Source organism: Apaloderma vittatum, unplaced genomic scaffold (assembly GCF_000703405.1).
Source record: "Apaloderma vittatum isolate BGI_N311 unplaced genomic scaffold, ASM70340v1 scaffold20408, whole genome shotgun sequence".
In the NCBI taxonomy this organism is placed as follows: Eukaryota; Metazoa; Chordata; class Aves; order Trogoniformes; family Trogonidae; genus Apaloderma; species Apaloderma vittatum.
This window is the reverse complement of record NW_009732669.1, coordinates 43,110-61,430: the sequence shown is the minus strand read 5'-3', so window position 1 is coordinate 61,430 and position 18,321 is coordinate 43,110. Positions and strand designations below refer to the sequence as shown.

General features: G+C 47.6%; 1 protein-coding gene across 1 annotated transcript; it reads left to right on the top strand.

The window, feature by feature from the left end:
* Positions 1-820: 820 nt before the first annotated feature.
* Positions 821-15,853, top strand: SLC9A6 (solute carrier family 9, subfamily A (NHE6, cation proton antiporter 6), member 6; the record flags this gene model as incomplete). The annotated part of the gene is made up of 15 exons (XM_009875616.1): positions 821-1,020; positions 1,402-1,479; positions 2,151-2,227; positions 3,173-3,285; positions 5,699-5,804; positions 9,010-9,151; positions 9,381-9,486; positions 9,713-9,801; positions 10,015-10,128; positions 11,710-11,821; positions 12,264-12,417; positions 12,598-12,628; positions 13,860-13,939; positions 14,486-14,591; positions 15,394-15,853. Coding segments are annotated over 15 exons (1,784 nt in total), but the record flags the coding sequence as incomplete, so codon positions are not given.
* Positions 15,854-18,321: the final 2,468 nt, after the last annotated feature.

Below are 18,321 nucleotides of genomic sequence, written 5' to 3'. Positions count from 1 at the left end.
ATGCGAGGCCTCGGAGTGCAGCTCATCAGCTGTGCTGCAAATTAAAAGTGCCGTATAAATTGCTGACTTGCAGATTAACCCCACCGTACTCCTGCACAGCAGCTGAGCTGGAGGCAGTGTTCGTTGCCCTGGGGCTGCTGCTCATGGGGCGGAACTGAAGCTTGCAGGAGGCGAGGCACAGATCCGGGTGGTCAGCCTGAAAGGCAGAATTTGCACTTTTTAAATCAAATGGTGATTGCTGCTGTACGCTGCGAAAGCAACCTGGTGCGAGAGGAGGTTGTGCAGTGCTGCGGTGCCCTGTGAAAGATGCTCGCTGTGCTTGAGGCATTTGTGGCGGTTACTTGGCACCTTTCTTAATCCCCTGCAAAAAAGAAGGGTTTAAGGTATTTCCGTATATTCTGCAAAACGTGATGCTGTCAGGTTCCTGGGTGCTACGTGCATAGTTTGGGCAAACATGCGCAGTGCCTTGCCCAGGTCCCCACCTGTGTGACAGCAATACCAGGGTGCTCACCCTAAGAAAACCAGTGTGCCCTCAATGTTGGCTGTTCGCTGCACTAGAGCGAGGGTCTGACTGATTGCTGGGTAGTTAAAAGCCTTCAGGACCAGTCTGTGGCTGGTGTTAGAAAGTCCACACGAGCATGGAGCGTTTGCATCACTCGTGGGAGGGTGTGGATGGTTTAATATCGCGCAGGCAGTTATTTGGATGGTGGCTGTGCTCAGCAGCTGATCAGAGCGTCAGCATCCTGGCACGCCTGATGCTCAAAGACATCGTCCCAGGAGTTTGCCGCGGCTTGTCTCACCGACATGTGTCCCTCCCCAGGGGTCCTGGTCGGCGTGGTCCTGCGCTACGGCATCCATGTCCCGAGCGATGTCAACAACGTGACGCTGAGCTGCCAAGTGCAGACCAGTCCGGCCACGCTGCTGGTGAACGTCAGCGGGAAGTACTATGAGTACACTCTGAAGGGGGAAATCAGTGCCCAGGAGCTCAATAATGTCCAGGATAATGAGATGCTGAGAAAGGTAAGGGAGTCGGCGACTGGGGACGCAAGTAATGCTCCCCACTCCCTCCATGGGGAAGGGTCCTGTGTCTGCTGGACTAAGTGATTTTATTTATTTATTTATTTTAAAACTTCAGTCAGATTATGATCAGCTATAAATCATAATTTCAACACAATGTAATGAAACTCTGGCTTCAGCTGATCTTGGTTTAAGCTATTTAGACTCTGGACTGTGTCTCCAAAAGATCCCAGACACATCCTCAGTGTTGATCTGACACCATTTTATCTGGTGGTGGTACAGGCCTTCCTCCATATATTTTATATGACGTTCTTACTTGTGTTTTGTCTTGCAAAGTCTTGACAAACCATTTTATTATTGGTTTTTGTTTTTTTTTCTTAACAGGTGACTTTTGATCCTGAAGTATTTTTCAACATTTTGCTTCCTCCAATTATATTTTATGCAGGCTACAGCTTGAAAAGGGTACGTGCCTTTACAGCGCCTACATTTTTAGTTCCTCTGCCTCCAGAGCATTTTTAATACTTGAAGAGTGTTTTAGTGCTTGCTCAGCAGACCAAGGCTGTGGAGCTGGGTATGGTTTTCCCCAGTACATGTGAGGTTGTAGGAAGCAGGTCTGAGAGTGCACCGGTCAGTCTCGTCCATCGCTTTGCCCCAGGGAGGGTCAGTTACTTCAGCCATTGCTAGTGCAGGTGTGCGCAGGGTTTTTTGAGGTCAACTGAGCCATTTCAGCACCTTTGCTTTCGAAACACATGGGAGTGTGGGCAGGTTTTAGAAAGCAGCAGCTCTCTGAAATGCTGATTTGGAAGGAGAGGAGTATGATCCTGTTTAGCTTGCGGGAGAAGGAAGGAGGAATGCTGCTGGGTTAGGAAATCAGTTCCCAGGACTTGGAACAGCACCTTATTAAATACACAGCTACATGAAAATGATATGTTCATGTTTATTAATGCTGCATTAACACCTGCTGGTCTGGCAGCGTACACCGTTGTGCTGGGCGCTGCTCAGCCGTGCTTGTCCAGCTCGTGGCATCTCAGCAAGGTCCAAATTGTTGTGGACGCTGTGTGGGTGCCTGTGCAGGCTTGAAATAAATTGTTAGCGAAATATAATTCAGTGTCTTTTTTTCCTTCTCCTTCTAGAGGCACTTCTTCAGAAACCTGGGATCCATCCTAGCATACGCTTTTCTCGGCACTGCAATTTCCTGCCTGGTGATCGGGTGAGTAGCTGGAGCTGCTTCCGCGGGGCTTTGAGCTGCGCTCGGAGGCCGCGCTCTGAGCCTGAAGCTGCAGCTGCTAATCCCAGCCCTGAAAGATCAACAGGCTCCTTGCTACTGCTGCTCAGCGGCGACAAATAATACTATTTACTGTCCAAGCTTTCGCCGTGGGGACAGCGTGATTGCTGTCTGGTTGCAGAGTGCTTTCTCAGCACCCCGTGCAGAATAGTTAAATACACGGCAAGGAGAGTTTCACACTTCTCTGGAGGTTGTCTTGAAAAAGCAGTCCGTAACTTGAAGTTATTTAAAGCACAGCCCTAGCAGATGTGAAACACTGGAGTAGAGGGCAGGATCGTAACGCATGTCCTGTCCTTACCTGCTGGAAGTAGGTGCCTAGCGAGCACAGATTGTGTTTCAAATTATTTGTCCCTATGCACAGAGGGAACTAGATGATTCCCGCTCTGAATAGTCGCGTACAAGCTGCCTGTAGGGTGTTTTCCACTGAAGAGTCCAGTGGATTCAGGCAAACTCAGCATCTGCATTATCTGTTCCTCGCTGCAAGTTTCAGCCATTTCAAAGCCAGGCCAAGGTCATCCCGCTGAAATGTGTTAATGTGAACACTGCAGAGCGACGGCGAGACCCCAGGAACCTGGCTGGTGTTTTTTTTGAGCTGTGTTATGCTTGTGGAGGAGTTTCGGTTCTGGTTCCTCACCAACACCGTGTTTGAGGTCCGATGTGGCGGGTGCTTCGGTGCGCATGGTTGAGTACTTGCCTCCATAATCATGGCCCTGAGGTTTCACCAGGCTCTGCTCATCCAGTGCAGTTTTTCGTTGGTCCTGTGTTTGGATAGCTTTAGGTGTTAATCTGGCAAATTCAGGGGAATCGAGCCCATCTGAATGTCATTTTCACGTGGTGAAGAGATGAGTAACTGCCACTTCTACTCTCCAGCTCTGTTGTGTATGGCTGCGTGGCGCTGATGAAAGTCACTGGGCAGCTCGGGGGAGACTTCTACTTTACTGACTGCCTCCTCTTTGGTGCCATCGTATCAGCTACTGACCCAGGTATGTTAGATGGTGATTTTTTCCCTCATTTTATAAACATTTTGATCTGTTTTGAGTTGTGGTGATGAGGGGAAGAAAGTCTGAAACCCCTGCAAATGTTCTCCTTCTGAATTTGGGAGTTTAATTTATTTGCAAGATTTTTATGGGTTGAATTTGTCTCCGTGACTTTTTATTTCCATCCAGTTGCTTGTAAAGTACCTCCTGAACTTCTGCTTTCCTGAATCTTTGTTTGCGGTGAAGTCCTGGGCAGCCTCTCTCTCTTCACTTTGCTGGGTTTTGGGACAGGTTCACTGTGTCTCTGCCATCCTGTGCCAACAGCTGATGCAGAACAGGATGCGGGGAGGGTTCAGCCGATAGTTTTAGTTTTAGCCATTTTTCACTGCTTCCATTTTGGTGGGTTTTTGGAAGGTGCTAATCTGACTGAAAATTGATCTTAATGAACAGTACTGAGGGTGGTCGTGACATCTTGGACTACTGATGCACTTTATAAATCAAAACTATATAAAACATGCCTTGTCCAACTGAATTTTACACGGTAGCTGTTTGTCTGCATGTTCCAACTTCACCTAAAAACACAGGACCACAAAGATGCCTCTTTCCTCCTGCCCTTTGCTGAACAGGGCTTGATCTAGTCGAGAGGTGGCGTCCCTGGCGACAGGGAGGCTGGATTAAAATGATCTCTGAGGTCTCTTCCAGCCTAGGCCATTCTATGATTCTATGATTCTATGAATTTCTTCCTTTGCAGCCAGGCTTCTGTGTTTGACACCAGCATGGTGAGGCTGCGGGGTGGCCCATTGCCCCCCTCCCAATGTTACAGTAGCTTTGGTGGATCTTTTTAAGTACAGATATTGGTCAGTTTTGCTTGGGAGGGAGAGATCATGCGCCTGGATGTGACAAATCTTCTGCCCTTTTGAAACAAGTGCCGGTGGCTGTCATTTCTAAATGAATCGGGACTTTTGCCTGCTGATCTTAACAAGAAGTCATTTCCGTTTTCAAAGGCAGAATGAGGAGCGTTGTGTGTCTATGCAGATATGCAGGAATAACGCTGCAGAACACAACCTGCAGCATAACATGGCAATAGCCACATCTGCCTGCCAGGTGGAGATGTGAGATGTGAGATGTGCATTCCTCATGAATTTGTAATAATTGATGTTTTATGTTTCCCTAAGATTTGCCAGTTATTGGTGTGACTATTACTGCTAATGTTTTTATTTAAAAAACAGTAACAACAACCCACCTTAAAAAATTATTTCCTAGCTTGTCTGAACATGTCTTGGGTGGACGGTTGCTTTGGCTGTGAGGTCCTCCCCATAAGTTAGCTCGGCTGTTGACATCAAGAGGGGGACACCTCTGTGAAGCAGGGAGCACCTCACAGGTGTGATGGTGGTGTGGTACATTTGGTGGCAGATGGGCAAAGGCCAGGCAAGGACTGTGGGTAGAAGTAATGCTTAGAAATGTTGGTGGCAGCATGTCCCTTCTTCAGGCTTCAGCATAGGAACAAGAAGATTTCACAGGTGAAAATGGAGCATTTCCCTGTGCATAAATGGGTTAAACCCCCTTCAGTGTGCACAGGTGAGTCCCTGAATGCTGTTTTAAAGGACTTTCACAGAAGTCACAGTTTGGAATTAGCTCAGTCCTCCATAGCACCCTGAGCTGTGCACGACGCACCATGCATTACATCTTGCTTGCTTTAGATGTTCTGGTTTTGCAAGGCTGATATGCAAAACCTGCTGTGTTTTCGTTATCTTCTTGGAGCTGCTGGACTGCAGAGGGGCTTGAGGATGCTCCTTTCTCTGCCATGTGGTTGTAAAGCACAAGAAACCCCCATGTGAGGTTTGAGCCGATGCCTGACACTTTCCAGTTAGGTCTGAAACGTTAACACATTGGTGCTGGCACTTCCAGCGTGTCAACCTGTGTTGAATCTGAGGATTTCTTTCCGAGTATCAGGGACAGAAGGAAAAGACAACCATTATCCTGGAGAAGCTTGCATCCTCCTGGCCTTCTGCAAGTGGAGGAGGGCTCTGCCTGGTGCTCTGAGCTAACAGCATCCCAGAAGCAGGTGGCTCGTGTCAGCATGGTACTGTAGTCCAGCTCATGAGCTCAGACCCTCAGGAAGCTCAGAGCAGAGTTTTCTCATGTCTGCCTGCTAAAAGACTCGATAGACCTAATGCCCGGGATGTGTTTTAGTAAAAGGAGGAGAAATCATTTCCCCAGGAGAAAAGTGATAAAGCAGATCCAAATCTGAAAGGGCAGAAGGAGGACTGTCAAAGGAAGCATGGGAGGTGGCTGCACCATCACAGCAGAGCGGCACAGGCATGCAGGGAGGCAGCTTTCTAAAATCAAGTGATTTGTCTTTGATTACACTGAAATAACGGCACCTTTTTGAATGTCTCTCTATTTTTCTATTTGTCAGTGACTGTTCTTGCCATATTCCATGAACTCCAGGTTGATGTTGAGCTGTATGCCCTTCTCTTTGGCGAGAGCGTCCTCAATGATGCCGTTGCCATAGTGCTGTCTTCGTAAGTGTGTTCTGTTATTATTTTTAATTGTTATGTATGTTACATGTCAGGCATTGGAGGGAGCCACTTGGCCTTGCTCCTATAAGCATTGATGTTTGCAAAAGCGCATTTCTGTATTGAGTGTCCCCCAAAGCTGTAGTGACCTTCTGATGCATCTTCGCATTGCAGACCACAGCTTGAGATTGAGGGCCATTTTACAACTTCTCCCTGCATGATGGATAGTTCTGTTTTGCTTTTATGGCCGGTTGACCTAGTCAGAAGGAAGTTTTTATGTCCCTCTGAAATGGGAAATGCACCATGTCTGCTTTTCAGCCACAGGATCCCACTCAAACTGCTTGCTGATGGCTTTGCTTCACAAATACCTGCGTTTGTTTATGTGGAAATAGTTGGTAAAGCAGCTGTTTCCTTTCTCTCTCCATTTTCTGTGCATCAAGAAGATGGTATTTTTTACAGCTGGAGTTAATACTCTGGGCTGAGCACATGGGAAACTCGCTGGCTTTCTAAAGAATGTTTTATATTCTTGAATATTTTATGTCCTCTGCATGTAGGACGTATTTTATTTGCGTTTTCACTGTGCTGTCATCATGGAAATTTGTTTGGAAGTGTATAATATCTGCAATGGTGACAAGTTAACGTATAGCTAAGACTAATGCAGAAAATATTTCTGGAATACTTGTCACTCCGGCGTGCTGGTTGCGTGGGTTTTGCTGAGGTGGAGGCAGTAAGTAATATATTGTGAGCTGCATATTGCCACACGTGTGAGTTTTATTTACTGAATTCAGTGTTTCTGTTGAGGTTTCTGGAGCTGTTTGTATTGCTCACTCTGGCTAAAAGCTGGATGTGTCACTGCTGGTGGGAGAGCAAGTGCTGCGCAGCCGGATCTGGCTTAAGATGTGATCCCAAGTGGGGAGGAGACAGGGTCTTCTGGCCTCTACTGGGAGGTGGTGGGTTGGAGTGGGTGAGTCCAGCATCAGAGGAATGGCATTTGTGGTGATCTCCGCACACGTCGGTGACTGCCCCGTGCGTGGTGGTTTGCCTCCTGCGCTGTTTCAGTGCCAGCTTTGTAGCTGTTGCTCTGATTTTCCACCTTCCTCTTTCCACAAGCTGACTTCAATCCACCCACCTCCCTGAAATAAAATAATCTGCACCAGAACAGCAGCTCCCAGCTGCAGTCAGCAGTTGCTTTGCCACGAGGGTTTTGTGTGGACCGGCCCAGCAGCACGCTGACTTCTCAAGGGCTTCTCAATGGTTTTAAATCTTGCTCTGGTCTTTGTCCTCACGGTCTCCGTCACCGTAAGCAGCGCGAGGCAGCCTCGGCCAGGTATCGGTCAATGCAGGTGTCTCAAGGACAGCCTCAAATCACCTAGGCACAAACACATCTTGGGTGCAAGGAGGAGGTGAAGGCCTCTTGCTCCAGGGAGGGGAGCTCCCCCAAGAGCAGCCCAGAGCTCCTACTTGTGGTTCCCCTTTTTTAATTTTAGTTTGGCATTTGCCTGTTGCTCAGCAGAGGCATAAGTGGGGGAAACACGTGGGGGCGGTTCTGCTCCCACAAGCAGAAGAACTGCTTCCCAGTTAGGAGATGCAGAGGTGAGTTGGGAAGATGGAGAAACAGGTTTTTTGGGGGGCAGGATGAAGGGGAAATGAACAGAGAACTGAAAGCTTGTGGGCAGCAATGTGCCAGGGCTGTGGTGCAGGAGCAGGTGGGTCAGTGGAGCTGCAGGGTCTCTGCTTTTAGTGAAGGGGGGTTTCACCAGGGCTAAATGTCACAGGGAGCCCTGTGGGCAGGGACAGGGGAAATAAAGCACATGAAAGGCAGCTGGCAGTAACATCTTGCTAGCAATTTAAAAGCAAAACCAGAAGGAAAACTGTAAGAGGTTAAAAAGCAAAACCGACATCCAAACAGTTGGTTATGGAGAGGAAATGAAACCAATCTGATTTTATAAAAAACCTCCACAACCCAAACCCCAGAATAAGAGCACGTTGGTGAATGGAAAGTAGAGGATGGGATTGTTGAAAGAAATTGAATCACAGGGAGAAATCCGTTGGCTTGCAGTGTAAAAGAAATGCAGAAAAATTAAATGTATTAAAACGAGAGAAGTTCAGCAAGGGAAGTGACCCATGACATGTTGAGAAGGGGAGGATTGTGGTTCATGTTGCAGAAGACTGTTGGTGTGTCGTTAGTTATGGCAGAAAGCTGCAGGATATGTGTGCGGGGCAGGAACTTTCTGTTCCAGTATAACTCGGGAGGTTAAACAGCAACTGTTTAAAGTTCACTTCCAAGAGTTTTAACAGAGCCAGCCAAGGGATTGCTAACTGGGAAGTTAATGTTTTCACTAAGTTTGCAGAAAGGCGATGTAAGGAGAAAGGCGATGTAAGGAGTCAATATGAAAATGGGATTTAGGATATGGGTCGGGGACCCCAGCCTTTCTAAGTAAAACAGCGGAACGGCAGGTGCGAGGCTCAGCTCATCGGGAGTTAGGAGGGAGCAGATGCAGAGATGGGATCGGTGCGGCAGACGGGTTTGACATCTCATCACAAAGATCTGTTGGGAGTTTGGTGGCTGGAGATCATAGCGTTGCCGCGGTGAGCCGGCACTGTGCTGTTTTGCCTTGCTACCCTGCGATATTTCACTTCAGAACTCGGAGCGGTGCAAAATAAATGTAGTGCATGTTAAATGCAGTAAAACAGCATAACTTACAGTTCTCCAGGGAATATTCACATTAGCCATGTCTGTGGAGTAGATGGAGAAATGTAGCCTTCTCACTTGAATGCTTTGTGGTCCCAGAGTGACTGACTTTATAAAGAGCTGATGCCAAACCCCCAAAATACCATTGAAAATGATGGACTGTCGACTAGCAGATGTATTTGCAGGAGATCATGCAAGAGATGGGCTTTGGTCTGATGCTCTCTGACATCTAGAAGGAGCACATGCAGAGCCTTGCCTGGAGGGGGTGGCTGAACTGCAGAAAGCCATCGGGGAGCGGAGGGGATCCCGAAGTCCTTGGGACAGGCTGGGCATGCTGCCGCTGCGTGCTGCGATCTGGGAGGAATTGCAGCCTGGGACTCGGGTTTTGTCTTCCTGATTTCTCAGGCTTGCCATGTGCAGCGGTCATAGTGGTTTGCAAGGCTTGCATAGCACCATGGAGGTGTCTCTCCTTCCAAAAGAGCGTTTTGTTCTTGTGTGTGCTCTTCCTCCCTCTTTCAGTTCAATTGTTGCGTACCAGCCGGCGGGTGACAACAGCCACACGTTTGATGTCACAGCGATGTTCAAGTCCATTGGGATTTTCCTGGGGATATTCAGTGGATCTTTTGCAATGGGAGCAGCTACTGGAGTTGTGACAGCTTTAATATCCTTTTTGTTGTTTTTTTTCCAAGTGTTTGCACAACAACCTCTTCCTTTTTGCTGCACTGCATCTCACCTAGATGCTGCATTTTGTGATTTTTTTGCCTAAATTAATGGAAGGCAGTGCCATAGCCTTTTTAGGGGCCAACTGTTATGTTGCTGTGGTACACGACTGGATTCATTAGGCTCTTAGGCTGTGGTTTCTCTCCACATTGTCCTTAACCATCTGCAACGTCACCAAGTTCACCAAACTTCGGGAGTTCCCGTTGCTGGAGACCGGCTTGTTCTTCTTGATGTCCTGGAGCACGTTCCTGCTGGCCGAAGCGTGTGGCTTTACAGGCAAGCTCCAGCACAGCCCTGCCTCTGGGGCAGAGATCTGCAGGGATGATGGGACTGTTCAGTTTTGCTTCTCCCTATATCGTTTACAGCTGAGGCTTTCCCTCTGCTTTCAGGAGCTTAATTACTCTGGGTTCTGGGATTATTGCATTGAGTCCCCTACGCTACTGGGGTGCAGCTCCACTCCCTTTTCATGACCAGGAGTCTAACGTGATGCTCTGCTCTGCAGGTGTGGTGGCCGTACTCTTCTGCGGGATCACGCAAGCCCATTATACATATAACAACTTATCTACAGAGTCCCAACACAGAACTAAGCAGGTGAGAGCTCCTCAAAGCCCTTCGGCCTCTGTGAATTTAAAGTTCAGTATTTTTTCCCTCCAGCAGCCAGAATTAAGTGCATCAGTCTTTCTACAGATGGATTTTACTAGGATTGCTTCTGCAGAAGTATTATTGTGTGATGGATGCACTAACATATTTTTCTTGTTAAATCTGTTGTGTCTAACTCACTTTTAATTTGTTTTTCTCTTTCAGTTGTTTGAGCTTCTGAATTTTTTGGCAGAAAACTTCATCTTCTCCTACATGGGACTTGCGCTGTTTACCTTCCAGAACCATGTCTTTAACCCTACCTTTGTGGTCGGGGCTTTCGTATCCTTTGCAGCCCATTTTATAAGACAAAAAAAGAAAGGGAAAGGTGCCTCAGTCTCAGTTTGTGTTTTTCCTTCAAACGTGTGTTTGTTTTTTTTCAGTCAGTCTAGCTTGATTTGTAAAAAGGAGTTTCTCCTGTGTAGGGGTGCCTTTGCTGGTTATTTTTAGAAGATTTAGGAGATTCTTTTCTCAGCTCTTCTGTTTTTTTGGTTTTTTTCTTCCTTCGTCTTGTCTCCTTTCATGAACATTTGAATCAGGAGCTGCAAGGACTCGGCGTTTGATCCGGGTTTCGTCACGTGGCAGTGTGGCACCGGGAGTGGCTTTGCAAACGCGGCCCCCGTGGTATAACTGTTAATGTCCTCTTTTCTCTGTAACTCTGTTTGGTTGACCCTTTTTCATCAAATAGCACAGTTAAAGCTGCAGTAGATGCTTCTGAATGATGTAATGAGAAAGGGTTTCACCTTTTGCAGGCTGGTGCTAATGGAAACAAGCTATTGGTCCTGGTGTGTCCCAGAAGATCAAGGATTTTGAGGGTGTTTTTCTCATATCAGACGGAAGCCAGTTAAGACGTGCAGAATTATCTTCACCCTTTGTCTGCACTGAAGCAAGTTTATACTGATAAATAAAAGGTTGTTATCTTTGTTAGTGCTGGCACATGGGTTTGCAACAGGGTCTCCTGAAATATCCCCAGTGAGGTTTTGCAGAGCTGCAGTGAGGTAACGGGAGCAAAGCGCAGGGGAGTGTCGTTTGGGTGGTTAGATAGAAATTTTGTGCTGTGCCTCTTCAGTGGGAACTGGCTAACTCACTGATGAAATAGCTCATTCATGAGAGAGATCATGAAATACGTCTCTTATGCAAATTTGTGATGTTCAGGAAAGAACATAAAAGCTGGAATCATTTTCCATATTATTCAAGGCTGCGCTGAATACTGGCTCCAAGATTATTTTTACCATCTGGGTGCTGGTATTAAAAGACACAGCTTCAAAGATAAAAGCAATATGAAGGGGCTGGTGATTCTTGTATCTTGCAGGCTATGAAAACAGAAAGAGTATTAGATTATTTTTTTTTATTATTTCCTTCTCAACTGCTCCTGCTTTCATTTTGCTGAATAATCTTTGGGAACGGGACTTGGCTTAAAGCTTCAAACCCAGCTGTGAAGTGTGGCGTGCCAGGGAATGTCGGAGCGGTTGTGGTAGCTGTGATAACTTGAGCTTCTCAGAGGACAAATAATTCTTAGGATGGAAAAGAGACCTGAAAGGAGAAACCATACAGGAGGAATGGTGTTTTTTCTCTCCTCTCAGTCATGTAACCCGCCCTGTCATAATTTCTATGTTTACTTGTGCTTGCCTCTGTATGATATTCCTGAATTGGAATGCATACTTTGCTTTGGTGAGGCAGTGGCATGCTCTTGCCTCACTGCTGTAACACTCAGGGCTGGGTTACTGCCTTTGTGTCCCAAGGCCCAGCATTTCTGAGGCTCCCCAGTGATCCTCTCAGGCAGCACAAGTTGGCTCTGTGTACAAAGGTGGGATGTGATGAGAGACACAGGAAGAGCAATTTCCTTAACATGTGCAAATACAGCTTGCTATCTTCATAGGAAGAGCTGCCAATATTTATCCACTGTCATTTTTACTGAATTTGGGGAGGAGAAATAAGATCGGAACGAATTTACAGCATATGATGATGTTTGCTGGTACATTATTGCATCCTTGCCTATGACCATGTGGCCCATCTGCACTTCCTTGCCCCCAAGTTCCGGGATATACTCCTTATTCAACCCTAAATCTCTTGTGGGCAATGTCTAAAGAAGAGGCTGGGCAGGAAAGGACTTCCTTAGGCTGGTGGTGTGAAGGCCTTGGTTTTGTAGGAATGATTTCCTGCCCTGTCCTTGAGTGCACGATGGGCGGGAGGAAGGTTGCCCTTTCTGGGCTGGGAAAGAGCAGTGAAAATCCCAGCTCTCACCACGTGCGCTGTGAAGCCATCACTGTTAAAGCGCTCTGGTCTCCTCAGGTGGTGGATGTCCTGTCAGAGGGATGGGACCGCGCATGAGACAGCGTGATGTAAACCCCGGTGGGCAATCCTTCGCTGGCCGTGGGCTAACTAACACTGCTCCTCCACCGTCCCTTCCCCGGCAGGGCTGCGAGGAGCCATGGCCTTCGCCTTGGCCATCCGTGACACAGCCACCTACGCCCGGCAGATGATGTTCAGCACAACGCTCCTCATTGTCTTCTTCACAGTGTGGGTTTTCGGCGGGGGCACCACGGCCATGCTGTCCTGCCTCAATATCCGGTGAGTGTGGCACACGTGGGCCTCTCCTGGCACAGCACGTCCCCTCCCTCGTCCCACTCTTATGTTAAGGTGCTCGATTTTAAGAGACAGGAGGAAGGTTGCATCCTTCCCACATGGACCTCAGCACGTACCCGCCTGGCATTGCTTGTGCTCACCCTGTGCTCTTGTTCTCCTCCGCAGAGTCGGTGTGGATGCAGATCAGGAGAATGTGGTGAGTGTGGCGTGGCCGGGCAGCCTCTGTAGAGGAATTTATGCTGTGTTCGCTGGTTCCAGAGTTACATCAAGACCCTGTGCATGCTCGCCCGTGCTCCGCTCTCTTCCAGCTGTAGGAGGGTTTTTAGCTCCTCTGGTGAAAGAGTCTGCAGTCAGTGGGAGTCGTGGCTTTTCTGTGCCCTCTTGGTTATAATGAGACTTGCTTTTATTCAGTTTGAAAGAAGGGCATAGAAGTAATGCTGGACTGCTTAGTCGGTTGACATTACTGCTGTGACAGATTCTCTCTGTCCTTTGCTGGGTCTGAAATAAATATCAGAATGTGCATGACACAGAGGCTTTCTGCCTCATCCCAGTGTCCAGGGCAGTACAAAAACATCATTTACTGACTCATTTTATGTAGCATTTTCTGTCCCACTTTTACCCGTGGGTACCCTTACAACCTCTGTTTTGCCCCCACGTTTCCTGTGAGCAGTTGTGTGGCAGCCCAGGAACCACCAACCGCGCCGAGATAAATGCTGGAGCCCTACGGTGTCAGGAGTTCTCCTGCCTGGTAGCCCCGAGCTGTCTCGTTCATGCATCTGCAGCCTTGTTATGCTGTGGCTGTTACTGTGCTCGATTCCACTGTGGGTTCTGCATCTAGGAGGTTCATTTTATTCAGAGGCATTTATTGGGCTGTTGACCTCCTGGAGAGAAAGCGTCAAATGCTAATGGCAGCCCAGAGCCATAAATCTGAAAGCCAAATTCCCGTGAAAGACACATTTGTGTTCATAGTCTCCTCGAAACAGTGTTATTTATTTTTTTCCCAGACTAAAAGAAAGCCAGGATTACACACGATTATTTGCCTACAAAAATCTTAGGCAAGATTTGATGGAGGTTGGACCTGTCAGTCACTATTAAATGTCATGTCTGGATGCAGCTGCTGGCTCTGAGGCGCTTTAAACCTTGGGGCCAGGAACTGGAAAATGGTCACTCTGCTTTGATACCACCTTCCCAAGGCTGTTGTGCGCTGCTAAATGCAGAATACAGTGCTGGGAGCGCCTTCAGCCTGTCATGGCGTGAATGTCCTTATACTTGCTGCAAGCCAAAGGTTTCTTCTGAAGAAGTGGAGGGAAGGTGTCTGTCTTCTTATGTCCCCCTGGGGATAACCAGGTGCCCCATGGAGGCTCCTGGCGCTGACAAAGGTCTTGGTGTGTTCTCCTGCTGCTGTTTCATGTTTTCCTTTCCCTCAGGGCATCCCAGAGAGTGAGAGGAGGAGTACGAAGGCAGAAAGCGCCTGGCTCTTCCGCATGTGGTACAACTTCGATCACAAGTATCCTTGATCAGCGGTCGGTGTGTGCTGTGCCCAATCCTGCCTGCTCCAGCAACTCCATTGACCTGGAGTTCACTCCCTACTTAGCAGAGCCACCCTTAACTGGGAATGCGGCAGTAGCTCCATCCAGAGCTGAGTTCTCCAAGGCTGGAAGCCCAGCGGGTCCTCGGTCCCTGTGGGTAGACAGGAAGGGCACAGGGTCTTTTCATTTGTAGCCTTCTTGCTAGATCTGTGCCTCCTCCTCCCTTGCAAATGCTTTGCCGTGGATTAGTGGAGGAGCGGTTTGCCAGGCTGAGAGGCACAGGTGATGGTACAAGCAATGCTGCTAAGCTGTTCCTTACTGAGACTGTGTCCTCGTCTGCTCACATCCTGCTGTGTTTGGTTGAGTTCACATTGCTCATCCCTACTAATTTTTGTGTTTCTGGGGACTTGTGTTTCTTTCCTGTGATTTCCTCAAGACACTGAGTCCCTTTCCACTGCCCCCATCCTAACCCTCTGCTTACCGACATCCCCCTATTCCTCTTTCTTCCTTAACCCTCTCTGTAGCTATCTAAAGCCTCTGCTGACCCACAGTGGTCCTCCTCTGACGACCACGCTCCCGGGCTGCTGTGGGCCTATTGCCCGGTGCCTCACGAGTCCACAGGCGTACGAAGTGAGTCCATCGCTGTCCTTTCTGTCACGGTGTCAGTGGAGTTTGACATATTTACGTTGCTGCTTAGCTTTTGGGTGCTGCTCTGCAGCATCGAGCTGGGGGCCTGGGGGAAGATCAGATACTGGGGCTGGTGGATGAGCTAATTCCTGTGGGCATTTTGCTTTTCCAGCTGTCTGTTTGGTCATTGCTCCTGAAATGGTAAAGAGCCCTTGTTTGAGCAGCCCAGAGGGGCAGGGAGCTTACAAGGAGCTTTGGAGAGGCTGTAAGCAGTGACCTCTTCCACCATCGCTGCAGATGTGCACCCGTGCTCTTTGAGGAGCTGGGTATGCTGGTCAGGCTTGGCCTCCTGTGGCTCTGCAGGTGGCTGGTGTTGGCAGAGCCTCAGCACCCAGGGCCTTGCCGTGCCAGGAACCCCTTGCAGCGGCCGCTCTCCCGCAAAATAGCAGCATCAGCCCTGCCCGCAAAATAGCAGCATCAGTTCCTTGCACAAACCAGAGATGGCTCTGGTGGGTTGGCCATGAGATTTCTACAGTGGTGAGTATTTTAGTCCACTCAGAGCCACTCAAAACTGCATTCCCCATGTATGTGGCTGTGGCACCAGAAAGAAGAGCCAAGGGAGCTCTTTTAGGCAGTTCACGTGCTGTGCAAGTCAGAGGTGTGTGTGTGGTGCATTGGTTATGGTCACAGTACAGAAGAGTGTGTGATTCAGTGCCTTTATCTGCTCAATCACCGCCGTGGTGTGTTTGCAAACATAGCGATTCAGGAAGAGTTAAACAGCGCTTTCCTCCTGTCTGTTGCCCAGAATCAAGAGCAGCTGAAGGACGATGACTCTGACCTCATTTTGAACGACGGGGACATCAGTCTGACCTACGGGGATTCCACCGTCAACACCGACTCTGTCGCATCCAGTGGCACGTCGCGGCGGTTCGTGGGAAACAGCTCTGAAGACGCGCTTGATCGGGAGCTTGCTTTTGGGGATCATGAACTCGTAATCCGGGGAACACGCCTGGTCCTCCCAATGGACGATTCGGAACCACCATCAAACGTCCTGGATAACTCAAGACATGGTCCAGCATAAGGTTGCTCAGTTTAATTGACAGTAATATTTGCATATATGATCAAGAAATATGTACTACCTAAAGTCTAATGCATGTCTCGAAATGTCTAAGCTGTATAAATATTATTTATATGGTGTCAGAAGAATATAAATATTCTCTGCCAAGCACTTGTAAAGAACAAGCTGCAAATTTAAGTTAAAACCTGTGTTGACTGCACTGTGTAGGGTGGAACTGTTTTAGCGTAAGAGTCTTTTGCACACAGTGAGCTTCTTTAATGTGTGATTTGATGAAGGGTTTAGTTCCCAGCGGGGTAAGTAAAGAAGCTGACTCCCTGTTCATCCTTTGAGCCTGGGAGAGGAGGGTAGGGAGGTGATGGAGAGCAGTGGAAATCGCTTTCTATTCAGATGAGGACTGTTTATTTTTTTTTTTTTGCCTCTGATCTTTGGATAGTCACATTTGAAATACCAGCAAAAAATCTGCTGGACAGTGGCCAGTGACAAACTTGTTCACTTTGTGGGAACCTGAGCTGGAACCTGGAGACTTTCTGCATTTTAGTGACCTTCTGCCCAGGCCCTGCTTGAGCAGGCTGGTGGCAGGCACCGGCCAAAGCTGAGAGTCAGGACCGCGGGTGTCTGACTACTCGGATGGGAGCAGGAGAGAGGGATGGTTTGGGTCTCTAGTCCTGTTTAGGAGAAGGAGGTGATCCCACAGAAGCTGCAGCAGGCATGCACAGATTTTAGGGCTGAGTCCTACAGTTGTGGCTCAAGCAGCTTTCTAGAACCAATTGGCAACTAAATTCCACGTTTAGGAAGCAACCGTGTCTTTGTGCGAGCAACTTTCTTCTCCTGCAAGCCACAGACGTAGCTAAGGTGTGCAGAGCTGCCGCAGTTGCACGCAGGGCCGGGGAGCCCGGCCAACCTCAAACACAAGCTTTACAGCTGCAGGTTGACATGGTACACACAGGTATTTTGCATCCAGGTGGTACTGAAGGCGAGTTGTCTGTCCGTCCGTCCACCTGTATAGTTAAAAATCATTGCACTTTGTTTAATAACTCCTTAGCATGCTGTGTGTCTGGAATTCCCACCCTATCTCTCTCATGTCTCTTACCATTTAATGAGAAATGTTTGCGAGTTGATTTTTTTTTTACTACTTTTTTTTGTTTGTTTTGGTTTGGTTTTATTTTTTTATTTTTATTTTCCAAGGAAGAGCACAGAACAATATGCGATTTCGCACTAGTGTTAAAGGATTTACTCTGTAGTTATGCAAATGGCTAAAGGTGCAGTGAAATTGTTAACCCTGACATCCTTCTTTTTCTCCTGAAAAGGGGGAATCACAGAAATTTACTGTATGTAATTTTATTGTCTATTTTAGCTGCAGTTTTGCTATACAAACCTTTCAGGGTTACCGGTGCACTACAGGCCCCTTTTGGAGTTAACCCTCTCCAGAGGGCTTAAACGGAAATTTTTAAAAAGAGAATTATGTGAAAAAGCGCCGTGTGAGTCTGAGCACTCACAGCTCCCGTTAGCTTTCCTTGGAATGAGCTCTGCATCTCTCAGAGGTGAGGTCTCAAAGCAGTGTCCCTGCGGCTGTTTTCCCCGGCACCATCCGAGAGTTGGAGGAGCCAGGAAATACTGAAATTTTGACTGTAAATGTGTAGTTGAGAAAATAAAATTTTGCTATTTTTATTTCTTTTTTTAATTTTCTCAGGTCTAAGTAACATTGCCTTAAATTTACAGATGTGAAATTAATTATTTTGGCAGTTTGTCCCCAAGACAATGCTTTCTTTTTCCTTCTGAACAAAATGTAAGTGTTGCCATAGGAATCCTCTGGAATGGGGGTCAACGTTCTGTTTGTATTTAGATCGGGCATCATCCTTGCACCGGTAAGTGGCAGTCTCGCTGTTAACGTAGCTGTTGGGTTAGCGCTAGCCTCTTTGTTTCCTGCTATGCAGGAATTCCATAAAGTGTGCGTTTTGTATGATGTCTATAACTTCACGTGTTTAAAAAAACAAAAAAGGAAAAAAACCCACAAAACCAAGTAGGTACCCGTCGACTTTAGGTTTACCGCATCACTTCTACATCCTGTTTTTGGTTTGTTTTGCCTTTTTGAAGAGGTATGATAAATAACTACCTCTTTGTTTTTTCCTGTATGATCTGACTATGAATTCAATTTACAAAGCTGGCATTGGCGCGGATGGGGGTGCAGAACGGTTCTTCTTCCCCTGGGAGCTGGGGGTACCGTCGGCAGCCCCAGCCCCGGTGCCGTGCAGGGCTCCCTCCTGGGCAATCCACAGCCAAGGTGCAAATTTGCAGCCGAGCGCTGTGAGGTGGCCACAGCCTAACGTTTCACCACAGACTCGGTTCCTCAACTTCAATAATTTATCCGCTCTTTTTAAGCCTGCCAACACATTACCATAAGCCTCAGCTTTTGACATCAGTGACAGTTCAGTTAATACATTAAAAAAAAAAAGTTAACAAATGAGGATTTTATGGGTTACCTGTGAACTCTTATGATCCATATATAATATAACCAGGACTGTTTTGAATAGTCTTGGTGAATGAATGAACGTAAGCTGAAAATCAGGAGTGATTTAATAAATGACAGATTCAACCTCAGTGGATTATTTTCTTTGTCTTGCTGCAGCAGAGAGTACACGAGTGCCTGGTTTTCAG